The sequence below is a fragment of the Hyperoodon ampullatus genome (assembly GCF_949752795.1).
Source record: "Hyperoodon ampullatus genome assembly, chromosome: 3".
Lineage (NCBI taxonomy): Eukaryota > Metazoa > Chordata > Mammalia > Artiodactyla > Ziphiidae > Hyperoodon > Hyperoodon ampullatus.
In genome coordinates, this window is record NC_136916.1 from 105860921 (window position 1) to 105878449 (window position 17529).

At 45.0% G+C, this 17529-nt stretch overlaps 1 protein-coding gene across 1 annotated transcript; it reads left to right on the forward strand.

Moving 5' to 3' along the window:
- Positions 1-345: 345 nt before the first annotated feature.
- Positions 346-7826, forward strand: NGDN (neuroguidin; the record flags this gene model as incomplete). The annotated part of the gene is made up of 10 exons (XM_079698916.1): positions 346-394; positions 745-804; positions 1429-1500; positions 5446-5583; positions 5837-5921; positions 6006-6058; positions 6310-6433; positions 6521-6689; positions 7466-7622; positions 7764-7826. The coding sequence occupies exons 1-10, from the start codon at positions 383-385 to the stop codon at positions 7824-7826; spliced, it is 933 nt and encodes a 310-aa protein (XP_079555042.1). The 5' UTR covers positions 346-382.
- Positions 7827-17529: the final 9703 nt, after the last annotated feature.

The following is a 17529-nucleotide window of genomic DNA, read 5'->3' on the forward strand; positions in this document are numbered from 1 at the left end:
TGCGGCGTCCAGGAGCCAATATGTTCTCAGTTCGCTCAGTTAACTCCTTTTTTCCATTGGGTCTTTCTAACTGTCAATCAGTCAGTTGCCGAGTTTTTACTGGCTTAGCTCCAATCATTCTACTCAATTTACTAATAACATGCTTCTTTCCAATAGCATCTCTACGTCGTTAAAGCTCCTCCTAAGTCTGACGAATTTAGCCAGTTCTTCTATTCCATTGGCTGGACCCGGCCCCGCCTCTCGTACATCCTGTTCGGGGCGGAAGTGAGAGAGCCCTTATTCCTATTGGCTTAGGTTTGCAAGCGGCGGCGGCCTCTCAAGTCTATTAAGACAACGTCAGCTCTCCGGAAGTACAGTTCCGGAAGGGGCGGGCTTTGTGAAGATGGCGGCGCCGGTGAGTGTAGTGTGTTTTCTTCCTCGGCTTGGTATTGTGGACGTTTGCTTTCTCCTCAGTGCCTCGAAGCAAATTATTGGGGCGAGGGAAGGGTGGTGATGGAAATAACTCCAGGGAGGCTTCCTCCCTGCCACAACGGGGCAAAAGCAGTAGTAGGGAGACGGGGCTGGAGTTACCGCTCCTTTCCAGTAACCTGAGAGGCTGGTGGGCTCTGAGGCGAGGCTGCTTGTGCACCGGAGTGGGAAGGCAGGAAGTCCGGGGTGTTTGAAGGAGAGAGGGGGCTTTTCCACTTCACACGTTCCGTCTTATAATCCTGAGGAAAGAATTTTTTTTTCCTCTCCCTTCCATAGGAGGTGCTGGAGTCAGACCTACCAAATGCCGTAGCACTTCTGAAAAACCTCCAGGAGCAGGTGAGTAATGGCACCCCTTTGGAATAGATTAGTCACGAATCGGCTTTGACTTTGCTTGCCGCACCTCTAAACTTTGGTGATTTGGGGGCACATATTTGAGTGACCAGATACAGTAAGAGCAAAATGATATAATGAAAACCTTTTCAGGCTACAATTCAGAGTAATTGATTTCTGCGTCCAAAGGAATACAGAAAACTCCAGAAAGAAAGCATCTGAATCAATTTTCTTTATTGTTATAGCTAAGGAAACCGATGCCAAAAAAGGTGACACGATTTGCCCTTTGGGTGTTTAGGTCATATACGTTTATATAGTTCTATGCATTGCAAGTTCAACCGGTACAAAGCTACAATGCCCCCATCACCACTGTCCCAGTCCCCATCCCCTCCCCGTGGTTTGGTAAGATGGTCTCTTTAGCTTTAAAAAGAGGTGGAAAGGTTTTTCTACCTTTTGAGGAAGTATCAGAAACCATCTCTCCTATACTTTCCCAGAACTGAAAAGATAGTGGTGTACTTTAGGCAGTGTTTCAGATAATTTTTAGGTGGCATTGTTTAGCTTTTGCACTTCACAGCTCACAGAGATAACTTGATGTATTCTAATCAGTGGTTTTATTTGGATTAATAACAGGTGATGGCTGTCACTGCACAGGTGCAAGCTCTGACCAAAAAAGTTCAAGCTAAAGCCTATCCTACAGAGAAGGTAGGACATAATTGAAGAGTAAGCACCCCTTGACTTGATGTTCTCAACAGTTCTTTCCATCGTAGACTTATTGAGTCTCTTGTATGTCCTTAGTGCTGGAGCTTTGAAGATGAATAAGATCCAGTTTCTGTGCTGAAGTCTAGTAGAGAAGACAGGTGAAAGCAATAGGTATAAGTCGTAGCAGTCATGATGAGCGGCTGTGCGAGCTGAGGAGCAAGATTAAATAAATATCACGGAGCAGAGAGAATTAGGGGAGGCATCTCAGAGAGGTAACAGGATTGTGAGGAATAAATAGGAGTCAGAGGGATAGGAAGAAACAGCATGTACAAAGGCACAAAGACCTAAAAGCATGGTGATATTCTGGGAAAGGAGGTAAGTCATGTAGTATGCTTGGGTGTACATTTTGTGTGTGTATTGGGGACAGAAAAGTAGTCACTCTGTGTGAAGAGCCTTGTAGGCCAATTGTATTTCATTTAATATAAAAGGCTGTTAGGGGCTTCCCTGGTGGCGCAGTGGTTGAGAGTCCGCCTGCCGATGCAGGGGACACGGGTTCGTGCCCCGGTCTGGGAGGATCCCACATGCCGCGGAGCGGCTGGGCCTGTGAGCCATGGCTGCTGGGCCTGCGCGTCCAGAGCCTGTGCTCCGCAACGGGAGAGGCCACAGCAGTGAGAAGCCCACGTAATGCAAAAAAAAAAAAAAAAAAAAAAAAAAAAAAAAAGGCTGTTAATTGGGGACATATCACTGACTTTATATATTGAGCATACAATGTTGCTTGTTAATCTATGACATAATGCTAAGATACCATTGATTTAAAGATGTATCCTGACTTCAGAGATGTTAAAATATAAAAATGATGTGTATCTTAAAATTAAATATGGTAGTTTTCAAATTAAGGTCTTATATAACCTTCTCAGGGACCATTGAGTGTGGGGCAGTATAGAAGGAGGTCTCTGGGGACTTCCCTGGCGGTCCAGTGGTTAAGACTTCGGCTTTCGATGCAGGGGGTGTGTGTTCGATCCCTGGTCAGGGAGCTAAGGTCCCACATGCCTCGCGGTCAAAAAACCAAAACATAAAACAGAAGTTTATTGTAACAAATTCAATAAAGACTTTAAAAATGGATCACTTCCAAAAAAATCATTTAAAAAAAAAAAAGGTCTCTAGATCCCTCATACCTGCTTGAGCTGGAAAACTTGGGTGTTACCTGTTTTATATATTGAGCTTTCGTCCTAAGATATCATTTAAGCAAAACATTCCGTAGGTCAACAGAAATATGCAAATCATTATAGTAGGTTAATAAAAATCATTGAAGGATTTTTAAGCATGAGAGTTACAGCAGATTTGTGTTTTAAAAAGACAGCTAGGGCTTCCCTGGTGGCGCAGTGGTTGAGAGTCTGCCTGCCGATGCAGGGGACGCGGGTTCGTGCCCCGGTCTGGGAAGATCCCACATGCCGCGGAGTGGCTAGGCCCATGAGCCATGGCTGCTGAGCCTGCGCGTCCGGAGCCTGTGCTCCGCAACGGGAGAAGCCACAACAGTGAGAGGCCCGCGTATCGCAAAAAAAAAAAAAAAAAAAAGCTAAATGAATTTTTTTTTTTAATTTTAAATTTATTTTTGGCTGCGTTGGGTCTTCATTGTTGCGTGCGGGCTTTCTCTAGTTGGGGCAAGCGGGGACTACTCTTCATTGGGGTGCGCGGGCTTCTCACTGCGGTGGCTTCTCGTTGCAGAGCACGGGCTCTAGAGCGCGTGGGCTTCGGTAGTTGTGGCATGCAGGCTCAGTAGTTGTGGTGCACGGGCTTAGTTGCTCCGCGGCACGTGGGATCTTCCTGGACGAGGGATGGAACCCATGTCCCCCGTGCATTGGCAGGCAGATTCTTAACCACTGAGCCACCAGGGAAGTCCCCGAATTTTTAATGTATCTTCTTTTTGCCGTTTCTTTCCCATCATTCATTTTCATTCTTTTCTTATTTCTCATTTTTTAGTCTTTGCTTTTTATTTTGTCTTTCTCTCATACGCTTGTAACCCATTAGAACTTGACAATGACCAAGCATGTCAGAAGAGCCTATTTCTCAAATTCTTGGCTGTCTTTATTCTGGTATCATGCTTTGATCCATTTTAATGCCTTTTTCAGATGGGCTGTGCACGTGTATCTTAGATCACTATATATTTATTCACTGAACAGATATTTATTAACCTTCAGGATCAAAGACTTCTAATAGGTGCTTTTTAGGCTACAAAGTGCTTTCATATCTTATTTGAGCCTCATAATTACTTTTGGGGGTGGGAAGGAATTACCGTACGTATTATAGATGAGGCGACAGAGGTCATAATTTACCCAATATTTGACTGCTAAATGCCTAATTCAAAACTTGAACTCAATTTGTCTGTCTTTAAATCCTTTGCTCATCCTCCTGTAGCATGCTAGTGTTGATCTCAAGAGCTTAGCATGTTGGTTTACAGATACCTAGGGCTTGGATGTTGGAGTCAGGCTGAGTTTGAATCCCAGCTGTACTCCTATTACTATGTAATCCTAGGCAGAGTATTTAATCTGTCTGAAATAGGTCTTCCGAGGGCTGTGGACTTTTTCATTTTCGTTTTATGCAGTCACGGTGACTTTTTTTAAAAATAACTATAGCTTAGGTCTGCTTACACACGTTACTTTTTTTTATTTAAAAGAATACACTCATAATTTATGATTTTCTGCCTGTAAGTATAATACATTTTAAAAATTTTTTTTAAATTTATTTTTTGGCTGCATTGGGTCTTTGTTGCTTTGCACTGGCTTTCTCTAGTTGCGGCGAGCAGGGGCTACTCTTCATTGCGGTGCGAGGGCTTTTTATTGCAGTGGCTTCTCTTGTTGCAGAGCATAGACTCTAGGCGCGCAGGCTTCAGTAGTTGTGGCACACGGGCTTCAGTAGTTGTGGGTCGTGGGCTCTAAAGTGCAGGCTCAGTAGTTGTGGTGCACGGGCTTAGTTGCTCCACGGCATGTGGGATCTTCCCAGACCAGGGCTCGAACCCATGTCCCCTGCATTGGCAGGCGGATTCTTAACCACTGCGCCACCAGGGAAGCCCCTAATACACTTTTAATTTTAGAAAGTTTAGAAGATACATAAAATCACAAAGAAAAAAATTAAAAATCAGTGTAATCACCATTCTGAGATAATCACTGGGGTACATTTTTTATTTCGTTGATTGTAAAAGTGATATATGCTTAATGGGAAACCACTTTTTCAGTACAAGCCCTCCATTTCTTGCTTTTCCTCATCTCGATCCTCAGGGGTAGCAGTTGCTAATTATGTTATTTTCAGATATTTTTCTATACATATAATATGTGTGTATTATACTTCTCACCTCCCCCCCTTAATTGGAACCACATTATTCACACTTTCTATACAGTGTATAAAGTGTGTTGACATAGATAAGCCCATGTCAGTATGTACAGGTCCTTGTTTTTACCTATATCATATAATTCCATTGTATGGGGATAAAATCAGTGATTGTTTTGGTTAATTAAAATTCATTACTGTATGGAGACATTTCTGATTGTCACAACTTGGGGGATGGCATCAATGGGCGGAGGCCAGGGATGCTGTGGAACATCCTTCAGTGCCTAGACAGCGCTCCACAGCAAAGAATTACCTGTTCCCCAAATGTCAATAGCTCTGAGTTTGAGAAACCTTGCTATAGTCATTTTGGGGGATACTTTATTGATTTTCCTGCTCTTATTGTCATACAGTAATTCTCTGAGCTGTGCTTCTGTCGTGTTAGCATAATTTTCTCTGTGGCCATTTTAGGTACAGCCACTTCCTTGAGACTACTCTAGATACCTTATATGAACTGCATGGAAAAAAATTTGAACTTGGAAAAAATTATCCTGTTCTCCCTAGACTCTCTGCCTTATTCTGTGGTTAAAACTGAATTTGCATCTCTTACTGTTTGATTTAACTCAGGGTCTCAGCCTTTTGGAAGTGAAAGATCAGCTGTTGTTAATGTACCTTATGGATCTGAGCCATCTCATTCTGGACAAAGCCTCAGGAGGGTCTCTTCAGGGACATCCTGCAGTTTTGAGACTGGTGGAGATTCGCACGGTATGAGGCATTTGTCATCTTAGAGTTCTGCGTTTCTATATCCTGAACTCCAGGACTGTGACACAATAGCTCTCATTTAAGTGTGTGTTCTCATGTTTAAGGGAGGAAACCAAATGTGAAAAAAAACATTTTTGTCTTCATTTGCTCTACTTTGTGCATATTTTAGGTGCTTTATCTGGCAACTTAACATAGGGACTTTTGGTGTATGCTTAATTTTGAAAAGGACATGTAATCCTATTTAACCACATTATAGGTTCTGGAAAAGCTTCGTCCTTTGGACCAAAAACTAAAGTATCAAATTGACAAACTGGTGAAGACGGCAGTGACAGGCAGCCTCAGTAAGTGGGGGAAGCTGTAAGTTTATGTGTGGGCCGTTCACAAAGTTCCAGATCTTGTAAAATCTCCTGGGTCTTTTATTTTAGGTGAGAGTGACCCACTCCGTTTTAAGCCTCATCCCAGCAATATGATGAGCAAGGTAAGAGGTTGCATTATCCTGATTTTCTTGAGGAATCTAAGCCTGAATGAGCCTTGTAATGCTTCTTCACCTCCTGGGATTCTCCTATTACCGTTGATTCCCACCTTGTGCCTTAGAATGTTGAATGTGAGATTCCCCTTTCTCCCTCTTGTTTGTATTCCCACCTTCCCAGAGTACTTCAGCTTTGGATTTTCTTATCGCTTGTTTGACTAACGCTTCCTAAGTTTGTGGACATTACGTTCCTTTTGTAGTTGAGCTGTGAGGATGAGGAGGAAGATGAAGCAGAAGAAGGCCAGTCTGGGGCTTCAGGGAAGAAATCTGGAAAAGGGACAGCTAAGAAATATGTTCCACCACGCTTGGTTCCAGTGCATTATGGTATGGACTGTACTGGCTGCTTCCTCAGCATGAATTGTGTTTCTCTTCTCTGTTCTGGGATAACCCTTGCTGATTCTTATCACACAGATGAAACAGAAGCTGAGCGGGAGAAGAAGCGCTTAGAACGAGCCAAGAGACGGGCATTGAGCAGCTCTGTCATTCGTGAACTAAAGGAGCAGTACTCAGATGCTCCAGAGGAAATCCGTGATGCTCGGCATCCTCATGTTACTCGACAGAGCCAGGAGGATCAACACAGGTCCGAGTCCTTGCAGTTAGAAATTGTTTTCTATGCTGTAGAGACCTGTCCTTTGAATGACGATGATTAAGTCTAATTCCAAGAGAACCCACATTATCTAGAAAGTGGAGTGCAAAATTTGGTGTGACGGTTTCTAAGAGTTAGGGGTTTGAAGTACAGAATAGGAACTAGCAGGGGAAATGTCTCCCCGCCCCCCCCCCCCCAGCTGTTCAGGCTGAGCAAGTGCTACATGGAGAAGAATTACACAGTTCCACCTAGTAGGATTTTTAAGTTCTGTGTTTCACTATCACTGCTCTTTATTTTCTGCAGAAGGCAAGAAAGTCACGTTTTTATAATGGCATGGAGAGTGCTAGATAAGTTCAGGGAAGCAAAGTAGAAAAGCAGTTATAAGTTGAACACAGACTCATCAGCTTTGCCCAGGTGTCCATCTCTGCAGTTGATAGATTTGAGTGAGGAGGTTCATGTTGAGGATCCTGTTTATGGAGCTGGAATATAAAGAATTTTCTGATATAGTTTAAGTATTCCTGTGGATGGGCTGTGAGTTCATCTCTGGGGAGGAGGGAAGTTCTAGTGCAAAGAACATTTCATTGAGTATTGAGCATTGAGTGTTGAGCACACAGTATCACCTCACTAAATACTACAGTGACTTGCTATGAAATTTCTTGAGAACTGTCTGAACGAGGGGTGAGTAAACACCTGGGCCCAGGTTCTTGGCTGCAACTTTCTGCCTCTATGGACTGAGCATGCTGCAAATGGTGTCTGTGTTTCTCTGGCAGGATTAACTATGAGGAGAGCATGATGGTGCGTTTAAGTGTCAGTAAGCGGGAGAAAGGACGGCGAAAACGAGCAAATGTCATGAGCTCACAAATTCATTCCCTCACGCACTTCAGTGACATCAGTGCTTTGACAGGAGGAACCCCTCATCCTGATGAGGTGAGGTAGTGATACAGTGATGGGAGGTGACCTTCATGCTTTCAGCTAAATGTATGTGGGCTTATTACCATGAGGAACTTGGGAAGGGACACTAAACTTGGAAGCTCACCGCTATTCCTTCCCATCTCCATGTGTCTCCAGGATCAGAATTCTACTAAGAAGCGGAAGAAGACACCTAAGAAAGGTCAGAAGAAAAAAGGTTAGTGAATGGCTAGGACTTGGGTGATCAAGTGCAGGATGGGGTTTATGAATTGGGATGCCAATTCCGGATTTGCCATCCTAGGTCTTACCAACCTTTATAATATCTCTTCCATACTGGGTGTTAATCTCTTTAGAGGTGGGCATTTATTTTTTTCTTTCCCAAGATGAAAATCAGCATCATTCACAAAAGAGATTTCTGGCTTCTATTTCTGAAGGCCCCACAGCTCCTGTTCAGGTTTCCTTAAGTAAACTATGAAAGTGTCACTTGAAGGAACCATTATCCCATTTCAGTTTCCATCCTGCTTCTAGTCTTTTGTCCTGGGAGGATATAGAGAGTATTGCTGAGGGAACCCACTCCTATCGAGCCCTTCTCTCTAGATGTCCTTTTTTCCTGTCCCTTTGGCTTTTCCCAACTGTCCTTTGCCTCATTCTTGGTTTCCCTTCCTTTCAGGTTTTCGGAGGCGGCGGTGATTATGGGTGTACATATTTAATTTATTTTTTGTCATCCTGGGATACTTCTAATTTCACTGTATGTAGGTTTTTTCCTCGGAATTCATTAATTATTTGCACTGGACATGTGGAAAGATCTTTATTAATAAAATTGATTTTACTTACAAATTGAAGCCCCTTTTGCACATGTATTATATGACTGGAATCACTGGGTATGGGGTACTTTTGGTGAGAGGGTGATGGAAAAGGGAAGGATGAGGTTTTGGGGGGAATAAGAAAGTTTGACTTTATATGGTTTTCTTTGATAATACATTTTCACCAGAAACTAGAATTTGGTTATTTAATCAAAAAATATTGAGAGATTAGAGTAGTATAATCCACTCTTTCAACCCCACGTTGCCCCAAGTTCCTGTATAATTTGTTATAATACAGATCATCTGAAATATATGGATTTTAAGATTTATTAATATATCTTGCTGGCCACCAGGTGGCACTAGTGGCTCAGGAAACCTCCTTTGGTCCTTGACTCTAAGCAAAGGCTAGATAGAACCTTTTCTCATTACCAAGAGTTATTCTTGTCTCCACTTTTCTGAAAGTTTTTCCTTTCTTTCTAAAATAGCATGGATGTAGGGCTGATCTTAGGTCAGTTATTGAGAGTTAGAGTTTATCTGAGTCTAGAAGTAATTCATTGGAGTTAATGATGTGTCATGGAGAGGGATATAATTTGGATCATTATTACATCAGTAAGACCTAGTTGATTATAAGTCCTATGAATTTGGACTTATACTGGTCTGCCCAGTTGGGGTGGGGGGGTCTGTTTTCAGTCAGCTGTATCTTGGTAGAAAGTAGTTAAGAGAGACAACCCAGTACTGTCTTCTGTTAACTCTGTGATCCTGGGCAAATCATGTGACATCTCTGGCCTTTAATTTTCCTCAGCTGAAACATAAACGTATTAGACTGAATCTGTGAGATTTCCTCCAAACCAGAGAGCCTAGAGCTGTTTCTCATGGATGATAACCAAGATGTGCTTACTTCTGGGGCTTCTGACTTAGTCCCTGGCAGATCTGAGTGACCCTGATGTGCCCAGAGCCCTCATACTTCCATCTCCTTGAGTGAATCTAAGCAAAGAGCCTCAAGAACATATTTAGAGATTCTTTTTCCTTTCTGGCTGAACTAACTGGACAAGAGGTTAGGACTACTACATTCTCTTTTTAGGACTAGCTATTGCATTTGCATCTAATTTACTAAGGATTTTTGGATTGTGGGAACTGCCAAGGAAAAGGAGATGCTCTATTTTTAAAAAAGATCTTAACTTTGTGTTGCATACTGAGCTAAGTGCTTTATACTTAATCCTTGCAAAATATATGTTATCTCTATTTTACTAATGAGGAAACTGAGAAACTTAGGTTATTTATTTGCCCAAGGTTACACGACTAATGAGTTAGAGAACCAGTGCTTGGGGAACACAGAGGATGGAGGACTGCCAAGTGTCCTGGGGTTCATGAACGTCTTCAGGATTTTGTTTTTCCTTTTTTTTTTTCTTTAAAAATATATTGGTAGGTAGTTTATGACCTGTAGCTCTCCCCTCTTTACTGCACCATTTCTGTTCAAGCCCTTGCCTTCAAAGAAACCACAAGTTCCAGACACTATTCTGGCCTTTTTGCATTATAGGAGTGAACTGAACAGACAAAAATCCCTGCCTTTGTGGACCTTATATTAATTGAATCCAGTCTTTTTTTTTTTTTTTTTTTTGTGGTATGTGGGCCTCTCACTGTTGTGGCCTCTCCCGTTGTGGAGCACAGGCTCCGGATGCACAGGCCCAGCAGCCATGGCTCACGGGCCCAGCCGCTCCGCGGCATGTGGGATCTTCCCAGACCGGGGCACGAACCCGTTTCCCCTGCATCGGCAGGCGGACTCTCAACCACTGCGCCACCAGGGAAGCCCTGAATCCAGTCTTTCATCTTAGGAAATCTTGTTATCCCTGGCCTTCTAGATGACAGGCGATATTTGAAAGAGGTTTCCAACAAAAAATTGAGTAATTTTGAGAATATTTGCACCAGAGTCATCAAACAATGTTTAGAGTCCATTGTTGACAAAGTTTTGCGTGGATTCTCAACCTGTAAAACAGGCAAAAGCTAGGTTACTGTGGTTGAAGCGAGGATGAGGGGTCCTGGAGCTTCGAGTTCTCATGGCCCACTTTCCCCACGATTTCTGAGGAGCTCCTAGGAACCTTTAGAACTCCATAGAATGTACTTTAAAAATCACTTTTACAGTAGTAGGGCAGGGCAACTGAGGAGATTTCAGGGTTTCTTTATGGCTGTCGTTTGCTATTCTTTTATTCCTACTCAGATTTAGTTCTCTGGCTGTTCAGACCACATGAATGTCAGATTTCATCAGTGCAGTGCTAACAGCAGATCACTTCCAACGTTCACTAAGTGATGTATATCGTTAGTGCTCGTGGGCACTTGTTCAGTTTTATCATGTGATGGTAAGGAGAGTCTTAGGATTTATTATTACGTGTTTTAATTAATTAATTAATTTGAATTAATTAATTATTTTTGGCTGTGTTGGGTCTTCGTTGCTGTGCTCGGGCTTTCTCTAGTTGTGGTGAGCTGGGACTACTCTTCGTTGCGGTGGGTGAGCTTCTCATTGCGGTGGCTTCTCTTCTTGTGTAACACTGGGTCTAGGTGCCTGGGCTTCAGTAGTTGTGGCTCACGGGCTCTAGAGGGCAGGCTCAGTAGTTGTGGAGCACAGGCTTAGTTGCTCTGCAGCATGTGGGGTCTTCCCGGACCAGGGCTCGAACCCGTGTCCCCTGCATTGGCAGGCGGATTCTTAACCACTGCGCCACCAGGGAAGCCCTGTTTTAATTTATTTAATCTGTCATTAATAAAAATGTGAAGGATCCTTCCTCCCTGGAAGTACAACAAATACCACTGGTCACATTTCTCTCTCCCCTCCATCTGCAGAGCTTTTGCATTCTCTCCGTCATTCTTTCTACCCCATCCCCCCACCCCCCAGGTCTGTTTGACTGGTGGGGGGATCCCTTCCCTTTCCTTCTCAGAGCTTGGTGGCTCCCTGGGGGTTTCTAATGATGGTTGGGAGTTTCACAGCAATGCTACGAGGAAGCAGCTGAGTAAGGGGCATCCATTGCCCCAGGGAGGGAGCTATACTCCAGCATCCAGTGGGGAAAGGAAATCACTTGGAAATAAAGAGAAAATCTTTTCTCCAGTACTGATAAGCCTTAGTATTGTCATCTGAGGGGGTGGGAAGAGGGTTTGATCAAGGCCTTTTTTGTCTCTGAAGGTTTGTTTTGTTATGATTTTATGAAGGCTTGGGCAACTGTCTGCCAGGAGTTCACAGCAGTCTTCATGGCTACCGTATTAGAAAAACATGTTTATGAGGGAAGGATGACTCGATTATGTCCATTTTCAGCACCATGGAGAGTTCAAGCCTTCTCATCTTGTTCCTTGCCTTGGGTTGGTGGAAGGTACAGAGCTAAACCAATCCATAGAGCCGCCTGGTGTAGACCTGTCCTTATGCATAGCGCAGTTTATCTGTTCCATCTCCATTTCTGATTGGTACGGATTGAGTGTGAGTCAGCAGCAGTCCTGAGCATCCCCATCCTCCCTGGGATCTATTAGGTGTGTAAACCTCAGATTCATGTTGAGACTTATCCAAGGATTTGGCTAATTGGACAGAGGCATATGAATGAAATACTGCCTTCTGCTCTATTGATAACATCATTCATATTGTGATACCCGAGGTTTTTAACAGCCCAGGAGAAAAACTCTGTCCGTCCCCCACTCTTCTTTGCCTTCAGACCCTTGAGGAGACTGAAAGTTGCTTTTTCATTCCTTGGGCTTGGCCTCTTTTTCTGCCTCTGCATGGAGAAAGGCATCATTGATCTGGCTCTCTGCCCAGTCTTGCTTTTGTATTTCTTTGATCTCATTGTTCAGAGGGTCTCAGAGAAGCCCCAAGAGCCATGCCTTTGCATGTTTAAGCTATTGATGCTTTTGAAATAACAGAGCGTCGCTGTGTAAGAAGTGTATTAAAGGTCTATCTCAAACACATTTGGGTCAATAGGTGGCAGTAGTCACCTAGTCCCGAGGCCCCGACACCCCGAGTACAAGCACATTTAATGGCCGTTATATTTAAGGTGGTGAGAAAGGAGGTCACATTGAAATAAAAATGGGGGAAAAGCAGTCCCTTTTGGTGGGATCCGGGAAATGCTGAGCTGTGCTGGGTTACTTCCGTGGAGGTGTTGTATGTCAGCTGTGAAGGGCACTGGCAGGAAAGAGCGGGGCCTCAGATTGGGCGAGGACTAGGTGGGTACCAGGGCTTCTGAGAGCTGGAGTGAGACTGTTAAATGAGGACCTGTGCTGAAAGGATAGAGTCTAGGGTTGGGGGAGTAGAGAGAGGGAGAGAGGTGGAGGAGGGAGGGGCAGGGCTGTGTGAAGGGACCACGGAAAGGGTGGGCTCTGATGGGGAGGACTGTAGTTAGAGGGGGAGGGGGAGGCTGCTGCAATACTGAGCCTATCTGATGGGGGAAGGGGCCAGGGAGATACTGGTCTGTGCTGAGCTGCATTGGCTCCCCTCCCCCACACTTCCCAAGGAGCCAGAGCAATGCTGGCAAATCTGTCTTCATGTATTTATTATTATTAAAAATGTGAAGGATCCTTCCTCCCAGGAAGCACAACAAATACCACTGGTCACATTTCTCTCTCCCCTCCATCTGCAGAGCTTTTGCATTCTCTCTCTCTCCTTCCCACCCTACCCCCGTGCCCACCCCCCCAGGTCTGTTTGGTCGGGGGGACCCTTCCCTTTCCTTCTCAGAGCTTGGTGGCTCCCTGGGGGTTTCTAATGATGGTTGGGAATTTCAAGGCAATGCTGGGAGGAAGCAGCTGAGTGAGGGGCATCCATTGCCCCAGGGAGGGAGCTATACTCCAGCATCCCGTGGGGGAAAGGAAATCACTTGGAAATAAAGAGAAAATCCTTTCTCCAGCTAATGAAAGAAGAAGCAGGCAGCACACATGCCTTTCAGTACCTGGCATTCCTCCCCTTCCTCACCCTTCTCTTTTCTACTACCTGAATTCTGAGAGGGAAACCCCCTTGGAATGGAAAAAGCCAGGAGTTCTCTGTCCCCCTCCCTTACCTTGTTAAATCACTGTCTTCCCAGGAGAGCCATATAGAATTTAGTCTTCTAGCCCACGTGTTGTGTTGCTGAGCGGCTTGAAGGGCAGAAGCCATGACTTCTCCCTCCCCACCTGCACCCCAGGCTCCCGTGCCCAGGCGGGGGCCTCTTTTGTTGCCGTCTGTAACCCTCCGCCATGCCCATAGGTGGTGCTGCTGTTGCTCTGCATGTAGGGTCCTCCCCAGCACCGGTCCTCCCCTCCCCTGGCGCCCTCCCCCTTTCTCCAGCCCTCTACTGCCTGATTGTTATTCCACCAACGTCTCCTCTACTGTTCCCTTTCTCAAATTAATTTTGTGGCGCTCTTTTTTCCGCAGTGCCATCTTCTTCCCCTCCCCCTTGCTCCAGCTCCCTTGCTTTCTCTGTCTCTATTTCTCTCTGTCTGTAGGATTTCCATCTCACTCCCCTATCTAAAATCTACACTCTTCCTTACTCCCTTTTTTTTTTCTCTATTTCTTCTGCCGTTGGCATCTTTCAGATGACTCGTAATTAAAAGGGGCCATGGGTGAGAGTGAGTTAGAAGAGGACAGGGTTGGGGAACTCAGGGGTCAGTGTTAAGGGCTAGGTGAAGAGAAGGCCGAGGCTCTGGGGAGAATGAGTGGAGAAGGGAAAGTACACATATCCTTTGCTGCCCAAGTCTATTCAGCGCCTGGATTTTAGATAGAGTTCAGCTGACAAGGGACCTGGTGTTACCTGAATCTGTAGAATTTGGTTCCACTTGCTGGGAAATGGAAGATGGGGAGTCACAAGAATTCAGATAATAAGGGCTTCATCCAAAAACTTTTGGTTTAGATTGCTAAGGATAGCTGTGCTTTTGTTATCCTGTATTTTGTAGAATCTGGAGGAAAACCATGCTCTAAAACCTGTCCTGTGGTCCCTTAGGAAATGTCCTGATTTTGATCTTTTGAGTCCTCAAATGGTCCTTGCCAGGGCAGCTGTGACGCCTACTTGGTGGGTACCCTGGCCCCCTGGTCACTACTGAGCACAGTTCTGGCTGTAGAACCTCATTTTTCTCTTGGGACTACTTCCTCCTCCTATCATTCCATGTCTCTCCTTTATCTCAGCCAAGTTCATGGGGTTCCCCACTCAGCCATAGCTCCCTTTATTTGTTTAGTCCTTCCAGAATATAACCCAAATTCACCAGAGAGTACCCTTGCTCTTGCCCCGCCTTGCTTCTTAACTTTATCTGGAGGCTGCCCATTCATTGTGTTGATTACTACAACCCCTCAGCTAACTCAGCGGTGTTGTTGGTTGTAAAGTTACCCAGTTTCTAGGATGGCTAATTTTCCTCTTATTGAATTACTTTTGTGGATTAATAGCATCCTGGTAACTCCCTGGATAATAGTGCTGAGTCTTTGCCTTGTGTATGGCCTAGGAATTGCCCACAAGATGGATGGTGTGGCCTCTTTCCTTCATTCCCTGGTGGGAGGAGATCTTCCTTAGCATAAATGGCAGCCTCAGAATGACTGGCTTCCATTTTCCTTGCTTGTGTGAGTCAAGGCTGACTCCTAGACTATGGTGAGAGGCAGAGCCCCGGAAAGAGCCACAGTGCAAAACACCACATCCTTCACTTTGTTACCTGAGCCTTGGAGGTACCTATGGAAACCTCTCTTTTGCCTGCCTCTCCTGCCGTCTTAAGGTGTGTATATTGGTGGAGACAAATGGGCCAGTGGCTGCTTTGTTTCCTCAGCTGATTTTCCTGCTGTCCTTTTCAGAGACCTCTCATCCTCTTCAGGGGACTCTAGTTAGGGTCGTGGACTCTAGTTAGGGTCTTGGACTCATGTAACTTAGAAACCTGTTAAGGTCTCTTTTTTTTTTTTTTTTTGGTCCACGCTGCACAGCTTGTGGGATGGGATCTTTGTTCCCTGACCAGGGACTGAACCCGGGCTCCCAGCAGTGAAAGCGCTGAGTCCTAACCACTGGACTGTCAGGGAATTCCCAAGCAAGGCTTAGTAAATATTTGTTGCCTGAATGGTAGGGACTTTTCAGCTTTAGTACCTTTTACAAGAGTTATAAATTTTAAACTATTTCTTCTCTAGGTGCTTACGGTACTGTAGCTAAAATTGTACTGGTTAAAATTTTTGTTTTCTTCCACTCGGTGCTATAGGGGAAAGTGGTTTGTCCAAAACTGTACAGATACGTCATTAGCAGAGCTGGCGTTAGAACCCACATTCTCTCGGACACCTAGGTCTGACTTTTTGTTGACTACCCTGATGGAAGCCAGTGTTCCCATTTCATCCCCACAGTCACTGACAGCTTTGAAGCCAGCAGCACAGTCAGGTTTTGTAGCTAAGCCACCCTTGGCTGGCCTGCTGAGGGCGAGCATCAACAGTGCGAGAGCTGGGGTGTGCAGGCAGAGAAGGTACCTGACTCCCTGGGAAGGGCTAGCACTCCCCTCAGGTGTTACATAGTCCAGCCTCTTGGAGGGGGCCTTGACAGTAGCAAGGTAGAGAATTTCCAAAGTCTTGGCTGCTATTGCCCATTCCAGATTTAATTTGACCTTACTGCTAACTAATATACCCCTTGCCCTAAGCCTTCTCCCCCCTTAAAAATATTTCAGGGCTGGATAGCACATGGTTGGTGGTGGATGCCAGAAACTCTGGAGTCTCCGTTTTTTGCCTTGCAGCTCATTTGCAACTAACTGTTGGGTCCGGGGACCAACAAAATAACAAAAGGCTCTGTGGGCCACCCACTTCCTCCTATTAGTGCTAATAATCCTAAATTTCTTTTTGTTTTTTTTAAATAATCCTAAATCTTAAAGAATTTACCTCTACTGTAAAGGCATCATTGTGACTTAATAAATGTTCTTACGATTTTTGCTGTTAATTAAAGCCTAAACTAGAAAATAAGCTCAGAAAGCATTTGTGTATTTCCACTAGGACTGAGCCTGTAGCAACTTACTCTGAGAACTGCTTTGTCTCATCTGCCAGCCTTGGGTTTAGCCCCACGGGTGAGATCTGGAGAATAAAAAGCCCTTGAGTGTCTACTTCCTCTTCCCCAATTTCGATTCACTCACCGCTAGCTCTTGCAGAAAGCCCTAGGTGGTAAAGAGATCAAATCAGAATTCCTAGCCAGGAAAACCCTGTCTCTTAGCTACAATGACCCTTGTCTGCCATTGCGTTCAGTTCTGTGGCAGTTAACACCAGAGAAGATTCATCTGGCTTCATACCCTCCTTCTCAGTTTCTTTCAGTCAAGTCTTAAGTAATCTATTGCTGATGGCAGGCGTCTCTTGCCCTTTTATTTCCTCCCAAGGCTTTAAGCTCCAAAGCTTCCTAGATGCCTCCCACCAAAAGGGTGCTTTCTGGAACCCAGCCTTCCCTCTCTTTCTCATTCCTCAAATCCTCAAATTGATCCCCTAATGGCTGTATTTCCCTCAGAGTGTCAGGTGACACCCTTAAAGAGCCTGCTGGGTGCTGCTAAAAATCCCATTCCTCACCCATCTCCCCGCTGGAGCTCCTGGAATCGGATTCTGCAGCCTCCTGTCATCCTAGCCTCCTTTTGTGTTCATTTGGAAGCTTTTCTCCATTGCTTTTGGTAAATTCCTGGTGTGGCAGAAGTATCCAGAATTTAGGAAGATCCTATGGGATGAGTCCCCTGTCTCCGGCACCTTTGTTGACCCTCAGAGGGATCTGCTCCTGCCCCCTCCCTGCAGTGCCTCCGTACCCCCCTGCCTGGCCTAGGCTGGGCAGGATCAAATGTGGAAGTCCTCTGCACAGACACTCCAGCCCTCTTTATCCTTCTTGGCAAACAAAGCATGGCTCTGCCCCTGACTTCCTCCTCTTTCTTCTCCATTATTTCTTCTCCTTCACCTTGTCCCACTTCTCCCTTCCATTCATGAATACCCTTCATTCCTCTTCCTTTAAATCTCCTTCTTGTCCACTTGCTCACCGTCGCCCATCTGCACCCGCGCTACACACACACACACACACACACACACACACACACTCTCTCTCTCTCTCTCTCTCTCTCTCTCTCTCTCTCTCTCTCTCTCTCTCTCTCTTTCATTTTCAGTAGCTGTCTTCCTCATCACCTGCCCATGCTGAAGAAGCAGCATGCTATGGGAAGAA